Here is a 17,531-nt window from a genome sequence, read left to right on the forward strand (position 1 = left end):
GCCTACCTTGAGAAATTCACATTTCTACACCAGAAACAGTACACTTTCTTTCTGAGATCCAATGCAATCCAGTCTTTGGATGGCAGCAGAGAACATTAATAGCTCATTACTAGGTTTAGATAATGGATGAAATGCATGGAAAGTGAGCATACATACCTATTTTCCTACCTCTATCGTCTGACCAGCAAATCCTACAGAGGTTCAGATCAAGGTAGCTCTCGAAAACCCTTCCAATTCCTGTTAGGTCTTGTGTCTTTTAATGTAAGTTAGACTTCTAGATAAACTATCAAAGTAGAAGACAACACATGCATCCAGTGAAGTTCTGAAAGCTGATCTGGTTATTAGCAAATATTTTATCACAAATTTAACATAACCTATTTGTCAAAACAGGATGATGGAGTTTCTCTACTTTTTTTCTGTGCCACCTGACCTCTGATTTTTTTGATGTTCATTTGCTTTATAGTAAACACTTTAAAAATGATGTTGAAATAGGTAAAAGTTTGAGATTCTAGCCTTCTCATCATCACAGTGCTACTGCTTTCACTGGTAACTGGAACTGGTGATGGCTCTTCTTAAATTTGAGAAGCATCAGTTTTCTTCTAAACACTCCACCAGTGATTTAACTACAGCCTCTAGGAGAAGCCGTATTCTTGTGTGGGGACTGTCCTCAATGTCCCATTTCTTAAATAGGCACTAAAGAGTCTCAAGAGTAAACCATTAGTGCTGGGAAAAGAAAGATTGATAAACCATTTCCACAGAAACGTAAAGTTGTCTGGTGGTGATTATGGGACACCTAATCAACTCACTGGATCGTGGTCACTGCAACTATGGTTCTTGCTACCCCTTTCCCACCAAAAGACTTGCTCTCCTAGAAACCAAGTACAGATCCTGCTGTCTTGCTCACTTGAACAGTGCAGACATTTTAAAACAGTATAACTTATTTATTTATCAAAGGAAAGACTTCCAGAGATTTATAAAATGGTATAATAATCTCTACAACTTCTGATTCTACCAGTAATATTAAGGAGCCTCCAAAAGGATTCTTTCCTGCTTCAAAATATTCCATGACTCCTCGGAAACGCTGACATCCCCGGGAACCAATATGATCAGATGGAGTTATAAAGAAACAAATTCCAAGTTTTAACTCCACTGACATTTTCAGAATTTGGCACTGTGAGGTATTCTAACATTTGGATAGCTAACTAAATGGTGAAAGTTGATAAATCTGCCTGGGTTGTAAAGCAGTGTGGCTAAGAGAATACACTTAAAGACCTCTAACTGCCACTTAATAGTAGTGTGACCTTGGTCAGGTTCTTAACCTCTCCAGGTCTCAGTTTCATCATCTGTGAATTACATACCTTGAACATTTTTCTATACCCAGAATGATACCAAAGGTTGAGAGTTATTTTCAAACTCTCTAATCAAATTAGCTTTCTTTACTTTAGGAGTTTAAAAATATTGAAATTAGCTTCACATTGTCTGTAAAATAGCAACAATGAATGATGACATGGCAGGTGCCATGTACTGATGTCTTCTAATAACATTACTGGATTGGCAGTCATTGAGTCAATTTTTTTTAATTAATAGGTTTTTAAATTTGTTTATTTTGCATATTCATGTCCAATTGTTCCAGCACCATTTGTTGAAAAGATTATCTGTTCTCCACTAAATTACTTTGGCACCTTTGTTGAAAATCAATTGGCCATATGTGGGTCTATTTCTGAACACTGTATTCTGTTCTACTTTTTATGTGTTTATCCTTTTGCCAGCATCACACTGCCTTGATTATTGCACTTTCATAGTAAATCTTAAAATCGGGGAGTATGATTCTCTAACTTTATTCTTCTTTTAAAAAATTGTTTTGGTTATTTTAGTTACTTTTTTCCATATAAAATTTAGAATGAGCTTTTCTATAGCCACATAAAAAAGTCCTGCTGAGATTTTGATTGGAATTGTGTTAAATCTCTATTTATTTTGTTGAGCCCTCCAATCCACAAACTCAGTATATTTCTACTACTATTTAGGTCTTTGATTTCCTTCATTGGTGTTTTGTAGCACTCAACATACACATCTTGGTTAAACTTATTTCTAAGTATTTCATTTTTAGAGGGAGCTGTTGGTAATGATAAATTTTAAAAATTTGCATTTAATTATTAATATTAATATAGAGATATATTTGGTTTCTGAACTTGCTAAGCTCACTTGTTAGTTGAGAAATGGTATTTTTTTTATTTTGTTAGATTCTACATGTAGGCAATTATTTGCCTGCAAGTTGGGATTTTTATTTCCTCCTTTCCAATTTTTATGCCTTTCATTTACTTTTCTTGTCATACGAGCAAAGACTTTCAGTTTGATCTTGACTGGGAGTGATAGGCATGGACATCTTTGCCTTATTTCTGATTTTAGAGGAAAAGGCAGTTGGTCTTTTGCCATGAAATGTGGTGCTAGCAGCAGGGTATTTGCAGATGTAGAGGGAGTTCCTTTCTACTTCTAGTTTGCTGAGAATACCCACCTCCATTTTTAGACTGCCTTGAGTCAAGGGCAGGAGATTCTGTAAGAAAAATGGCACTCAAATTGTTTTTTCCTTAATCTACCTGTTATCATTATTTTTTCAGATACTTCAAACAGTTGCTCCTTGAATCTTATCCAGGTTTTTAAATTTAAATTTTAATTTATTTTTAAATTTATTTTTATTGTTTACATCATTGTTCATTTTTAAACAATATTTGCTTCTCCCCCCACCTCACCCCAGGTACAGTCCCCATAGAATTTCCTTCACCAATGCACCTGTGCACCATCACCACAGTCCCCTGTGCTCCTCCCTCCGTCCCTCTGATCCCTATCCCTCTTCCTCCCCTGCAGGATGTCTCTGATTTATAATTGTCTGTTTTTGTATTGTTGTGTTTTGTACTGTTATTACTTTTTTTACACTGATGTCTTATGTGGTTTTATCGCTGAATTCAGTAGGAGAGACAGGGCAGAGTGCGTTTATGCTATTTTATTCAATTATTCTCTGCTATCCTACAAAACTATAATCATGATATAATCATGATCCTTGTGTTCACACCTGTATCTTATTTATTTCTTTATTCTAGCAATTCAGAATGTTCAACAAAAGTAGACTGATTGAATGAGCAGGACTATTCAAAGTGGGAGTTTAGAGATGGCACCTTTGGTTTGACCTTGTAAAGAACAGAATAAAAAGATATTTTCAGAATGTTGTAAGGAAAGATAAGAATTTGCATATAGAAGAACTAAGAAAAAGAGCTCCAAATAGGACTTGCTTTTTAAGGTTCTCAGGACTCAGGCTAAAGATGATGTATATTTTGTTGTGTGTTTTTTGGTCCTGTTATAATTTGTCTTTTGAATAAGGCTAAACACTATAATCCTCTGTTCACAATGGGCCTATCATTGATTTCCTGCTTTTCTTCAAGCTGACACATTTAGGTCACACCATTTTTTTAAATCCTTTTTTAGACTGGACAAAACTTTTTCTAGGGCCTCCCTGGTGGTGCAGCGGTTGAGCGCTGGGTTGCGAAGCTGCCCGCAGCCTCTGCAGCGCCGGTTCGATCCCTGGCTGCTCCCCGGCCACCGGAGGAGGGTCCCACATGGCGCGCAGACCTCTCCTGCCACCCACTGCTCCCCTCAGCAGTGTACTTCGGTCCTTCTGCCTGCTCTGCTCCCCGCTCTGGCTCTGGTGAATTCTCTCACCCGCCCGCGCTTCTGACTGTACCCAATGCTTGTATAAATAAATAAATAAATAAATAAATAAATAAATAAATAAATAAATAAATCTTTAAAAAAAAAAAAAAAAACAAACCAAAAAACCCCCCAACTTTTTCTAAACAGGATTATAAACAAACTTCATATTTAACACTAAGACAGATGATGAATTATGTAACTCATTGGGTCATGATTTAATATTAGGCATTTGACTAACAAATTTGTTTTTTTTCCAGGTAAGCATTAAAGAATACTGCAGTCCATTATTACTTAAATTCAAAGCTTCTAAATTTTATTTGTTTAGTAAGCACCATATAAAATAATCATCTTAAGGTCCATCATGAGAGAAAGGACTTGAAATATTTCATTGTTGTGTGAAGTCCCAGAGCATACATGAAACAAATCTTGATAGCATAGCCTTGTGCACGCTTAGGCTGTAAACAGGGACCACCATTGTATATGTGGTCCGTCACCTAACAAAATGTTATGTTGTGTATAATTCTATTTCCATATTTATTATTACTTTAAAACTCTATAATGCCCATGGTTTTTCATAACTTATGGGCTTGTCATTCTTTTTGGATATGTACAGAAGGGTAATGAAAACTCAATGCCTTCCCAAAATCCTAGGTTTGTTTATTTACTTGTCTTGGGAGTTGGTTGCTCATTTAACTTTAGTTGGATCTAGCAATTATTGGTAAAATAGTTATCCAATGGAAGTATTACATTTGGAGGAATGTAAAAATCAACTGTTAACTTCCTTCTGAAATACAGTGTTTATAAGAAAGGAAGCCCCTATGCGTGAGTCCAAGAGTGTCATTCTGTTTGAGTGCAGATTCCTCTCCAATTCTTTGCTCAAACCAAATTACTGAAAAGCACTGCTAAACTTCAGTATCTCCCAGAGATAACATGATACCAACTCATTATTTGTGTTCTAAGTATTCCCTTTCCTTTTTTCTTTTCCTCTTTTCTTCCCTTATCCACATTTTCACTGCCTTATTTCTGAAGTAATTCTCCTTCGGGAGTTGGCTAAAGGCTTAATCAAGTCAGTGGCATGCTGGAACCACACTACCAGTTTGCAAGAGATGATTGCTAAATATTCAGGAATTTTGAGAGCAAAGTTAACCTTTGGAAATTTGATATAAGTCATGGAGGGAGGATTTACATCACCAAATCAGACTGTTATGTACTTTCGGTGTTCCAAAGTAAAGAATGAAGTACAAGAGTCAACTATGCTCCTTGAAAAGAACAAAGGATTGCAAATTTCCATGGTGGATCTGAAGATGACACAGACCGGAAAAACTCATTTACTAACAGAGTACCAATTAAAGAGTCTGACAGTAATCTTTAACAACTTACTGAGATCTTAAAAAATTAGTAAGTGTTGACTGGTGGTTAAAGAAAAGGCCAGGCTTAGTTATCAAAGTATAATGGCAAATTACATTTACTCCTATTCTTACATTTTTTTCCTCTAAAGAGAGGGAAAGGACTAGTGGTGCTTAATATAAATGAATTGTCATTTCTATGAGTTTTTGTCCATGCCTCTCTCTGTTTTCAAATATTTGCTACATATACTGTGTGCCAAGCTATCTTAACCAAAGGGTGAAAAAGTTCTAGTCACACATTGAATATTCTATTCATCTTCAAAGTATACAGTTAAGGAAGTATTATTCAAAGGTCTCAATGAGATTCTACCAATAATCTATGGAGGATTTACTTTCTAATTATTTTCCTAAAATTGGAAACTAACATTTGAAAGCTGTAACCTTTTAACCTTTTTTGCTCCCACAAAAATAGTCACCAGGAGTCTTCTGGAGAACTATATCTGATTTCTGAGGAAGACCGCTGTGTAGATTTGACAGCCTTCTTGGGAAGAATCCAAATGTAACTAAAAATATTACAAATATGCTTTAGCAAGAAAGTGATGAAGTATAGTCAGGAGAATTATGACTTATAATTAACACATGCTTCTGAAAATATGAAGTTTAAAAGCAGAAAGTGTGGATTCTTAATAATGGGCTCTCAGAATTATAGTTACAGTGATATTTTGAGTTTTGTTATAGTTGTTTACTATAAGAAAACACATGTTCCTATCAAGAATGTAAAATTAATGAACACATTTTATATACAGAGCTCAATAAATACTCTTTTGCAAGCTGTACTCATTAAACTACCAATGAATCAAACAAAAAAGTACAAAGCAAAATGAATTCAAAGCTAGTAAGTCTAGATATCTTAAATATAGCAAAAATACAAAAGTTAGTGATAAAGCACATAATTGTGCAATATATAAACACTTCTTTTCTAGAGTGCAAAGGAATTGGTGAAAGATGGAGGGTGATTTGTAGAGTACGGCATGGCAGGTTGTTTTTCTCGCTTCATTACTATTTAAATCATGAGATAGTCCTATAAGTAACAACCATTCAAGATAGGTGAGTGTAAATCTCCCCTACCAGAAGCCTGAGCACCTCAAAATACTGGTGTGTAAAGCAAGGTTTCAAATTTCCATGTAAAGTAAGTCTCTTTGGCCACTAGATGGAGATCAGGCTACTTCCTCTGCCAGGGGGGTAGGGAAGCTGCTGACACTCAGACATGATATGTAATGAGAATCTAGTCTCTTTTCTCAATACTTTTATGAAAGGCATTTTCCAAGTTTCAAAATCAGAAACAGACTTAAATGGAATTAAGGGTTCATAAATGAAGAAATACTTGAGGGATCAAACAGGAAGGAAACTGTTAAAGACCCTTGTTTTCACCACTGCTCCTGATTCATATTTACATCTGGTTGTGCAAAGTACTTGATAATAACAATTAAGAACAATTAAATAGGCTGTCTTATTCTTTACCAAGCAGCTAGAAAGAGAAGAAGAGAGATGATAAAAAAATTAGAACAAAGGCTGCCTATATGGACAATTTGCTTCTCAGAGTATGTATATAAGTATGTATGTTCAATATCAACCAAAATGATCAAGAAACCTTAGAGGTGGAAAGATATATTAGATAATATTTATTCTAATTTCCAAATTGAATTATTGTTCAATTATGAATTATGTAACACTTCATAAGTCTTATTTTTGTTATATTTGAATTTGTATTGGAGACAAAGTTTAACACTTTCTGGAAAATGTCTGGTTTGGGGAAGGATCAGATAATGCACTGCATAATATAGCTGAAAATTTTGGTTATTCCTTGAGATGTTAGATGCTATAATTCCATTCATTTCTAAGTTAATAGACATATATATTCATTCAATAAGCAGTTACATAAAAATAAATGAATAATTTGTGACAGTTTAAGAGAATTCCATTGTTGTCAATAAGTTTCAGTGACCAGTGCAATTTAGTGTATATGGGTGTAAGTATAAACAAGCATATTAAATATCTACTATGTACCAATCACTATTTGAAGAGCTGTACATACAAAGATACAGAGTTGAGTTGGGGAAGTCACTGGAAAGTGAAGGGCTGAAATAAGGGTTAATTTTTGCAGCTGTCAAGAACAGTTACCAAAATTATGACTAAAAGGCCTTTTGAAGATTTTACCTGTTATCAGACCAATGGAATTGAATTGAAAGCCCAGAAATAAAATCACACATATATGGTCAACTAATCTATGGCAAAGGAACAAAGAATATACACTTGAACAAGATGAGCCTCTTCAATAAATGGTACTGGGAAAACTGGACTGCCACATTCAAGAGACTAATACTAGACCTTTATCTCACACCATACACAAAAATCAACTCAAGACTTGAATGTAAGAACTGAAACTATAAAATACATAAAAGAAAACTCTATGACATAAACCTCAGAAACATCTTTGAGGACTTATCTCCAGAAGCAAGGAAAACAAAGAAGATAAACAGCTGGGACTACATCAAACTAAAAGGCTTCTGTGCAATAAAAGAGACAATAACCAAAACAAAGAGACATCCTGTGGAATGGGAGAAAACATTTGCACACCATACAACTGATAAGGGACTGATATCAAAGACCTACAAAGAGCTCACATAACTCAACCAAAAACAAAGCAAACAACCCAGTCAACAAATGGGCAGAAGAGCTGAAAGAAATTTTTCCAAGATCTGCAAACAGCCAACAGGTATATGAAAAATTGCTCAACATCATTTATAATTGGGGAAACACAAATCAAAACCACAATTTTAGAATGCCGTGTGGAGGTTCCTCAAACACTAAAAATGGATCTACGATATGATCCAGTGATTCAATGCCTAGGAATCTACCCAAAAAACACAAAAACACTAATTCAAAAGGAACTCTCTACTCCAATGTTTATTGCAGCACTATTTACAATAGCTAAAATATGGAAACAACCTAAATGCCCCAGAACATATGAATGCATCAAGAAGATATAGCATATATACAGAATGGAGTACCTCTCAGTGATTGAAAAAGATAAACTCATGCCATTGGAGGCAACATGGATGGAGCCAGAAGGGATTATGCCAAGCGAAATAAGTCAAGGAGAAAAAAGATAAATATCGGATGGTTTCAATTGTATGTGGAATACAGAGAAACCAAACAAAGGGTCAGGAAAAAGACAAAACTTGCAAGCTGACCAGAGATCTGAGGCATACAGCAGGGGTGGGCAAGGGATCAAAACAGGGGAGCAAACAGGGCAAGGGACAATGGTGATGGGTGCTTTGGTGGTGTAGAACTATGGGGGACAACAACTGAGGGGAGAAATCAAACACTATACAAAAATTACCAACAATGTAATAAATAAATGAATTTTTTAAAAAAGGGTTTAACTGTTATGAAAGATAAACTTGATTGAGGCCACAAATCTGCCAACAGCAAAAACATGACCTTTGTTCTCTAGAACACGTGAGAGACTGAAGCAAAATATAAGAAAAAAAATACAATAGTGTTTACTATTAAGCATGAATCACTGTAATGAAAGAGTTTAATTCAAAGGGAAACCAAATTGGTGTTCACAATAATAAAAGAAACAGAACCATGATTAATTCTCTAATTATTGTTATGGATAGTGACCAACATGCAGTCTGTTGCTGTGATAGATCCACTGAACTTAATGACATGCTTATTTCAGAGCAATACTTGGGTTTAACTTAAAGTAATATATTCATACACTTTCAAGAGAATTTGAGGTTACTTGACATTGGTTTGTGATTTTCAAAGAATATATACTAATAAGCTTTTAAGACTTAAGTTTTTAAGCTTTTAAGTTTCTAATAAGCTTTTAAGACTAAGAAATATATATAAATTACTTACAAATATATCAATAAATATTTCTCATTTAAAGAAAAAAATCACATAAATAGCCTCTTAAATTAGTAATTATTAACCATGTGTCAATGTATGCATTTGTAGAAATTTCTTATAATTGGTTCTTTGGAGAACACCACAACCAGCAGACATTTACTTTCCTCTTTGTTGGATAAAAATGAAATGTAAACAGAAAGGTTTTTCCCTGATGAGTAAAATGAATAAATTACAAATAAGTCATTTTATGATATGCTTTAGTATTTATGGGTACGTAGCTTTCCTCATTGTTCACATTAGTTTCAGACAGCAACTAGATAAAACAGAGACTATGAGTCATTTGTGGAGTGTGGAGTTTCCTCTCACTTTGTGACTTGATCTTTTGGTAATCTTATTTTTTTTCCAGATGTCTACTTATTATGACTGCTAAACTTGCATTATCTGGAAATAAGAACACTGGTAAAAACACATCTCTTTTGGATGCATAATTTTACTTATCTCTTCTAGCCTAAAGGGTTTGGTCTTATAATAATGTGTTACATTTAAGAGCCTCAGTATTTCTGTCTCCTAGGTAGCTTGCAGAAAGGCTGACAGTGATGGGAGTGAAAGTGAGAACAGATGCAAAAGTGGTGTTAGAAACTGATTAATGCATATGCTTAAAAAAATCAAAGTTGATGGTATTCATGGGATGTGACCTGAGCCTGTATATTTCAGCACTGACAGAAAAAAAAAAAACACATTTTAATGTTTTCACTATCAATGTTTTTTCTATTATGGCCCCCCTAATGATTTTAGCTATTTGTGCAATTATTTCAAGTCACCGAACCTGAAGTTTTCATGACTGTGACATTTAGAACCAAATTTATATCTGAATGTGTATCTTTAGATTATAAATCAATTCAAGTGGTACCTGAATATCTCTTTCACCGTCTTGCCCAATCATGCTTCTCCATTCCATGAGTGATCGCTGCAGATGTTCCAGTCCAGTTTCCCAAAGCCTGACACGACCTCCCATGTCAACAGTAACGACACCACCTGTGCCCCACTTAGCCAGGAGAGCATCTGTGTCTGAGATAGTAGACAGCCATGTGGTATATGGCGAGAGAGAGTCTGAGCTGAAAAAGAAATCACAATATTCAACCAATTGATATTCCAGTTAATGAGGTTTTGATGTATTCTGTGTATCCTGATTTAGGGTCATTAACTTGTTGAAAAGAATTTTAATAGTAAGCAGATTAAAAGATAAGAGACCAACAGATCTATTTGTAAGAGAAAAAAAGTTATTTACATTTTCCTGTATTTGTGGATCCTAGATAATACTAGCATTCACTGTCAGAAAGAGAGGAACTCTGGGCTAACTCATATCTCACACTCCTATAGTGTAGGACTCACTTCCTAGGGGGTCTAAGGGCAGTGCTGAACCTGATGTCTTGTTTAAGTGTTTTACTAAATCTGTATTTGATATTTTGCCTTTTCTCACTTAGAAAGTCATTTAAATTTATAACAAGTAGTTCATATATTTATTGGATTATATATTTCATACATATACCTATTTCATATATATCTACAGTAATTTCTAGGAATGCAACATTAAGAGTCAACTGCATACTTTCTCTGTATAGCTCTCACTATACAGAAGAAGCAGATTATAGATTTCAGTTACTAGTGTTGGCTTTCTAAATGCATCTTTTATTTTCCACATGAAGTGAATGGCCTACAGGGATGACCTGATCAAGTAATAAAAATATAATAAACTACCAATGCGGATTTGAGAAAACCATTGTATATTCTATAAATTCTTATACTAAAGAGTAAATCAAGACTATTTCAACTTTTTTTTCAGTCTGTCTTAGTAGACACTAAACACAGAATGATAACTAGTTACTCTAAGGCACAGAAGTGCTAAAAATTATTTACATGAAGTGGATAACAGTAGGATGGGACCAAGTGTGTTAGAAGAACTTCTCAAAGAAGGTAACATCTGATATAATACAGGATTATATCATAGTGTTCTCAGCTGGTATGAAAGTAAGGGGCTATTTAAGAATATAAAACTTATTAACATGAAGCTATCATGTTTGAATTCTTCCAAGAACACCAAGGTATATATTTATTGAGCACTGTATCTACTGGTTGTATGTTTAACTCTCCACCATAAAAATTTAAATTTGTAAGGGTAGTTTAGTTTCTTCAACATGTCAAAAAGGAAATTACAAATTTACTGTAATTTGTATAACAGCTATAGAATCTCTTCTTCAAAAAACAAAGTGCAGTTTCCCCTCCTATATAATAACAAGGTCTTTAAGGAACACATAGATTCATAGTAAAGTTAATCCTAGATTTATAGATACCCACATAAAACAGTTAGGTGGTATCATTTTGGAAGTGTAAACTATGAAAATTTGAGGAAAAATATTCAAATTTACTAGTGCAAAAGTGACATATTCATTTTGGCCCTGCTGTTACATATATTTTTCTGTTAAAGTCAGCCATCAAATGGAAAATTCTTGGTATCCAGCAGAATGTTAAATTTAAGCAACTAGCAACAAAATTGGATCCCAGATGGATTGTTCTTTGGATTACATATATGCCAAAAATGGCAATGTAATCTCAAGAGAAACTTAGGATACACCGACAATGAACAGATTTTAAATCATATAGCACTTGAAATGTAGCAAGTCCAAATTGAGATGTTCTATAAATATAAAATGTATACTGGCTTTCAAAGAATTAGAAGAAAAGAGGAATGCAAAATATCTCACTAAAATTTTTATATTGAATATATGTCAAAATGCTAACATTTTAAATATATGGAGTTAAATAAAGGAAGTTAATTTCACCTTTTCTTCTTAACTTTTAATGTGGCTACCAAGAAATATAAAATTACATATATGGGTCACACTGCAATCTGTTGGATAGTATAGTTCTAAATGAATGAATTATGATGATCAGCTACTGATCTTCCAGATGCTTTTTGTATGACTGGCATAACATAAGGTTCATATAGAAATTTAAAAGAGAAAAAGACACAAATAAAAAGTTACCGCTAATGAAGGAGAAATTTAAAAAAATATTAATACTGAGGGCCTCCCCGGTGGCACAGCGGTTGAGCGCTGGGTTGCGAAGCTGCCTGCAGCCTCTGCAGCGCTGATTCAATTCCCGGCTGCTCCCCGGCCACCGGAGGAGGGTCCCATATGGCGCGCAGACCTCTCCTGCCGCCCCCTGCTCCCCTCGGCAGTGTACTTTGGTCGGTCCTTCTGCCCGTTCTGCTCCCGGCTCTGGCTCTGGTGAATTCTCTCACCCTCCCGCGCTTCTGTCTGTACCCAGTGCTTGTATAAATAAATAAATAAATAAACAAACAAACAAACAAATAAATAAATAAATAAATCTTTAAAAAAAAAAGTTAAAAAAAAAGAAATATTATTATTTGTTACTCAAACAAATGGTATGTTCAAATGAGCATACAATTAATACAGAATAAGGAATTTTCCCAAATGACTGAAAGCCATTTTCTATTCAGTTGAGAAGTTTGTGGTGGTCCAAGAAGGCATACTTATATATATTGGAGTAAGTAAATCTATTTCTAAGAATAATGCTTTTATTACTCACATTTACCTGATTAAAGGGTCCTAGTAATGAAACTATGTTTCTGGGTTACTGTGTACTGCTATGCTCGGTTATTTTCTTCTGGGGGTTCTGAGGGTTTGTACAAAGGCAGCCTTCTTTGACTTTGATGTCTTTTCTCCCATTTGTATAAGTTAGTTATTGTAATTCTTTTTTTTTTTAAAGGTTTATTTATTTATTTATACAAGCACTGGGTACAGTCAGAAGCGCGGGAGGGTGAGAGGATTCACCAGAGCCAGAGTGGGGAACAGAACAGGCAGATGGACCGAAGTACACTGCTGAGGGGAGCAGTGGGTGGCAGGAGAGGTCTGCGCGCCATGTGGGACCCTCCTCCGGTGGCCGGGGAGCAGCCAGGGATCGAACCGGTGCTGCAGAGGCTGAGGGCAGCTTCGCAACACAGCGCTCAACCGCTGCGCCACTGGGGAGGCCCTATTCTAATTCTTTTTTCCCCACCATCATGTCTTACACCCCACTTACCTTTCCTCCTTCCCCTCTCCTTCTTAGCCTCAGAATTCTCTATTTATTGTTTTTCACTAGTTTTACATAAATATTTTGCTTTGATGAATCATTTGCTATGTCCAATATTTGTCTTTGCCATTCTGATTTGCTTTACTGCACATAATGCCCTTGAATTCCTTCCATTTTACTGTAAATGGCAACATTCATCTTTCTTGTGGCTACATAGTATTCCATTGTGTAGATATATCACATTTCTTGAGGCAATTATTTTATCAGAGAGCACTCAGGTTATTTCTATATCCTAGCTACTGAAAATAATGCTGCAATAAACACTAGGGGATCTCATTTTTTGAGGTGATGGCTTTGTGTTCTTTGGATAGATGCCCAAGAGTGAGACTGCTGTGTCATATGGTATTTCCATTTTTAGTTTTTTAAGGTAATTCTAGATTGCTTTACAAAATGATTGCACCAGTTTACATTCCCAACAGTGTATGAGGGTTCCTTTTTCTCCACATCCTCTGCAACACTTGTTGGGGGGAGGGTCTTTTTAATACATGTCATTTTCATAGCTGTGACATAATTCATTGTGGCTTTAACTTATATCTCCTACATTAAAAGTGATAATGAATACTTTTCAAGTATCTATTGGTCTCTTGGAGATCTCTTTGGTGAACTGTCTGTTCAGGTCTGCTGCCCCCTTATCATTTGGGCTATTAATTTTTAAAATTGCTAAATTATGTAAGTTTTTAAGATATATATTGTTAATGTTAACCCTTTGTTGGTTGTGCACTGTGTGAATACTCTCTCTCATTCAATGGGGTGCCCTTTTAATTTACTTAAGTTTTCTTTCTCTATATAAAAACTTTTTACATAGAGAAAGATTATTCCAATTGTTTATTTTTTGCTTTTATTTCCCTTGCTATAGGGGTTGAGTCTACAAAAACACCTATCATTGATGTCTTGAAAGATACTGCCAGTGTTTTTCCTCTATATATTTTATTGTTGCAAGTCTTATATCTAAGTTTTTAAATCCACTTAGATTTCATCTTTGTGCATGAAGTTACAGGGTGATCCAAGTTCATTCTTTACCTGTGGCTATCCAGTTTTCCCAGTACCATTGATTAAAGAGACTCTCCTTTCTGCATTGTATGGTCTTGGTTCCATTATCACAAATTAAGTATTTATTTATTACACATTTATTTCTGATTTTGATTCTATTCCATTGATTCATGTGATTACTTACAGGTATATTGTTTTAATTACTGTTGCTCTGTAGGATAGTTTAAAGTCAGGTAAAGTGATGACTCCCTTTCTCTCCTTTTTTCTTAGGGGTATCTTTGCTATTCAAGGCTTTTCACAGCTTCATACAAATTTTAATTTTTTCCATTTTTCAAAAAGAATATTGTTGATATTTTGATAGGGATTGCTTCACATTTATATATTACTTTTGGTAGAATAGTCATTTGAACTATATTGATTCTCCCCATCCATGACAATAACAGACGTAAAATTTATGCAATACTGAAAAGTTTCGGACAGGGGAAAACTCATCATTAGAGCCGACCAACAAAAGAGAAAGGCTTTAAGGCAATTAGACTTATACCTATGTTACACGTGAACATTTTTCCTAAATGAAAATAAAACAGACCTCTAGTTTTTGGAACCTCCCCTTTCCCTAGGGACCACCCTGTTACATATCTATGTAATATTTGAACATTTTCCAAAATGAAAATAAAACAGCAGTAAAGCATGGGCAAGAAAAGCAAGATATAAACCAACTGCCACCGAAAATAAAAAAAGAAGCTTGTTATTTAAGGAAGCAAAAAGCAACATTTTTTTCTCTGACATAAAAGCTAAGAACAAAGGTGAAAATGGATTACCTGGGGATCGGAATGTATCTGAGTTTCTTTACTTGAAGATCAGTGACTTCAATATAACCAGCTGTTTGTGGAGGAGTAACATCTGCAAATAAATAATGGCATGAGTTGACCATCAAATTACTGCACAATATCAAACTTAGACCAAAAGAAAGCAAAAATGTTGTTAAAGTGGAAAGAAGTTATCAGCAGCTTAGGGCAGAACTCTTTAAGGCCTCTTGATAATGGCCTCTGCCAAGTCCAGCCTCAAGGCTAGTCAGAGTTGTTGTTTTCTGTTAGGGTCACAGTTCTTAACTGCCGGAAAAGAATCAAAGTTCTCCTCATCATCTTTGATAGATTTTCAAGATGGGCCAATGTTTTAGCACTTATGGTTTATTTGAAAATATTTCATCATCTGTATTCTGTTTTCCTTCGTAGGAAGTCACAATGACAGTGTAATATGGTAGAATCAGCATCTACTTTGTAATCAGACTGACCTGGTGTGACTCCTGGTTCTGATCTTTCCTACTTGTGTTTTATGCCGGTTAAGTAAGTTATAATTTCTCTGAGTTCTGTTTTTGTCATTTGTAAAATGGGGACAACAGCATCTAAGCATCACAGACATGATTTTGAGCATTAGATGAATTTAGTAAATGCAAAGCACCAAAACAGCAAATTAGCTTTCATTGCACAGTTGCTGTTATTTTTAGGGTCTTGCAAGACAGATGAAGGTGAGGTGAGGGTATGGCAATGGGATGAAAACTGTAGGTCTTGAAGAATATGAAAATGTGGGAGAAGAAGAGGGTAAAGAGATATGGGGACCAGAGCCTTCAATTCCAATCCCGAGTTGCTTCCCAGCAAATTCCAGGGGCTCACTGACTTCTGTGAACTTGAGCACCATCTCACCCTCCTCACTACTGGCTGCCACTGCCATTTTTCAGGAACTCTATGTAGTCTTTGTAGATAGTTTTAATGCTGATAACAACCAAGGACTTATGATTTCTGTTTGGGAGATGAGGAAGTTGAGGTTTATAGAGGTAATATAATAATGTGACTTGCTTGAGGGAAATGCTGGAGAGTGATGCAGATGGCCTTCAAACCCAGGGCTCTGGTTCTGTAATCTAGACTCTGTCCAACACTCCACATAGCACCACTTGAGTTGGCTCTATGGCCAACAATGACTTCCAATTGCTCCATTTTACAATGTCTTGGATAACGTTTCTTTTAAAAAAAAATTCCCCCTGCACAGAACCCAAACTTCTAAGGCTTTTGGCCTGCCTGTCTGACTCTGTCTGCCTTACTCTCTTCCTCTCCCTTACTACCTATCTACCCAGTCTGTTTTTTTAACAACTGTGATTAACATGAAATGGAGAGGATATCCGCACTGAATTTATCAAATGCAGTTTATAAAAAAAAGAAACTTGGCATTTTTATTTTATGTTTACACTTTAAGGTTTAGAGTAGGACATCTGAAAAACTCAAAACATCTCTCATTTATTCAAGAAATATGGTTGACTATGAAGTCATCAGCAGCCACTGTAGCGCGAGTTCAATCCCCAGCCAGGGAGCTAACCCACATGGCATAGCAGACCTCTCCTGTCTCTTCTGCTGCTCCCCTCAGCAGTGTATTTCAGTCAATCTGCCTTTTCTGCTCCCCACTTTGCCTCTGGTGAATCCTCTCACTCCCCCACACCTCTGGCCTACACCCCAGCTCTTGTATGTATAAATAAATACAATAAATATTTTTTAAAAATGTAGTTGAGCTTACTTTATACCAGCATTATACAGACGCTGGGAATAGAAAGAAAATAGATATGGTTCCTGTCACATCTGAGGAGACTACAGCACAAAGAGAAAAATTCCTTTAAAAAACAAACAAAACCACTGTGGGTCTTTGGGGATTTGAAAAAGACTCCAAGGTGGGAATGACAGGCCAGAGACCACTTGTGGACTGTAGAGCCAGGCAAGGAGTGATCCCAGGGGACAAAGAGGTTAGGAGGAAGGGAAGGTAATATTCAGGGATGGCAGAAGGTAAGAAGAATTACTTTGGTAATATGACCACCTAGCTGGAATGACTGTCCCTAGATGGCCATTTGTGTGAAATGAACATGTTTATCATAAGTCACGCACTGCCTGATTTGGAAATGCTAAGGTCAGTCTTGGATAAAGCTTTGCATCATGTATCATTTTTGATAGCTTCTGCTGCTAGGACCTAGCTGAAGTAGATTAAATTATTTAAAGACTCAGGCTCTTTGCCAAAAATGACTAGTTATTGAAGCGCTTGGAATATCTAGAGATCCCTCACTAACCAACTTACATTTTGGCATGCCACTTATAGTCATTATTTTAAAAATAAGTAGTAGTATTAAGTTGAGCTATTGCCATCAGCACTTTTAGATTGCCTGTGAAAGCAAAGTAAGTCAACTTTATTTAGAATACCTTTTTCCTACATCTTTCTTTTCTTTCATTGTGCAAATTAATTCCATGGCATAAATTGGGTGAGAAAATGTAATAATGGCTGTGTCTATTTCAGGAAGGAGAAAGCAAGAATTTTACTCTTGGTGCTAAAAAATATTTTCACATATCACAAAAGGCAATTTGTGGATATAAGCACTTCAATAAT

The 17,531-nt window shown here is 35.5% G+C and overlaps 1 protein-coding gene across 2 annotated transcripts in view; it reads right to left on the minus strand.

Moving 5' to 3' along the window:
* The window catches only part of VWA8 (von Willebrand factor A domain containing 8), a 364,311-nt gene that overhangs the window by 101,750 nt on the left and 245,030 nt on the right, over positions 1–17,531 (minus strand). For both annotated transcript variants that reach the window (XM_054701470.1, XM_037526940.2), the window contains 2 exons: positions 14,933–15,014; positions 9,880–10,084 (listed from right to left, as the gene is read on the minus strand). In XM_054701470.1, coding sequence (XP_054557445.1) covers positions 9,880–10,084; positions 14,933–15,014 — 287 coding nt within the window. The remainder of the gene's footprint in view (positions 1–9,879; positions 10,085–14,932; positions 15,015–17,531) is intronic.

This window comes from Talpa occidentalis, unplaced genomic scaffold (genome assembly GCF_014898055.3).
Source record: "Talpa occidentalis isolate TD23 unplaced genomic scaffold, MPIMG_talOcc4v2.1 talOcc4.5, whole genome shotgun sequence".
Lineage (NCBI taxonomy): Eukaryota > Metazoa > Chordata > Mammalia > Eulipotyphla > Talpidae > Talpa > Talpa occidentalis.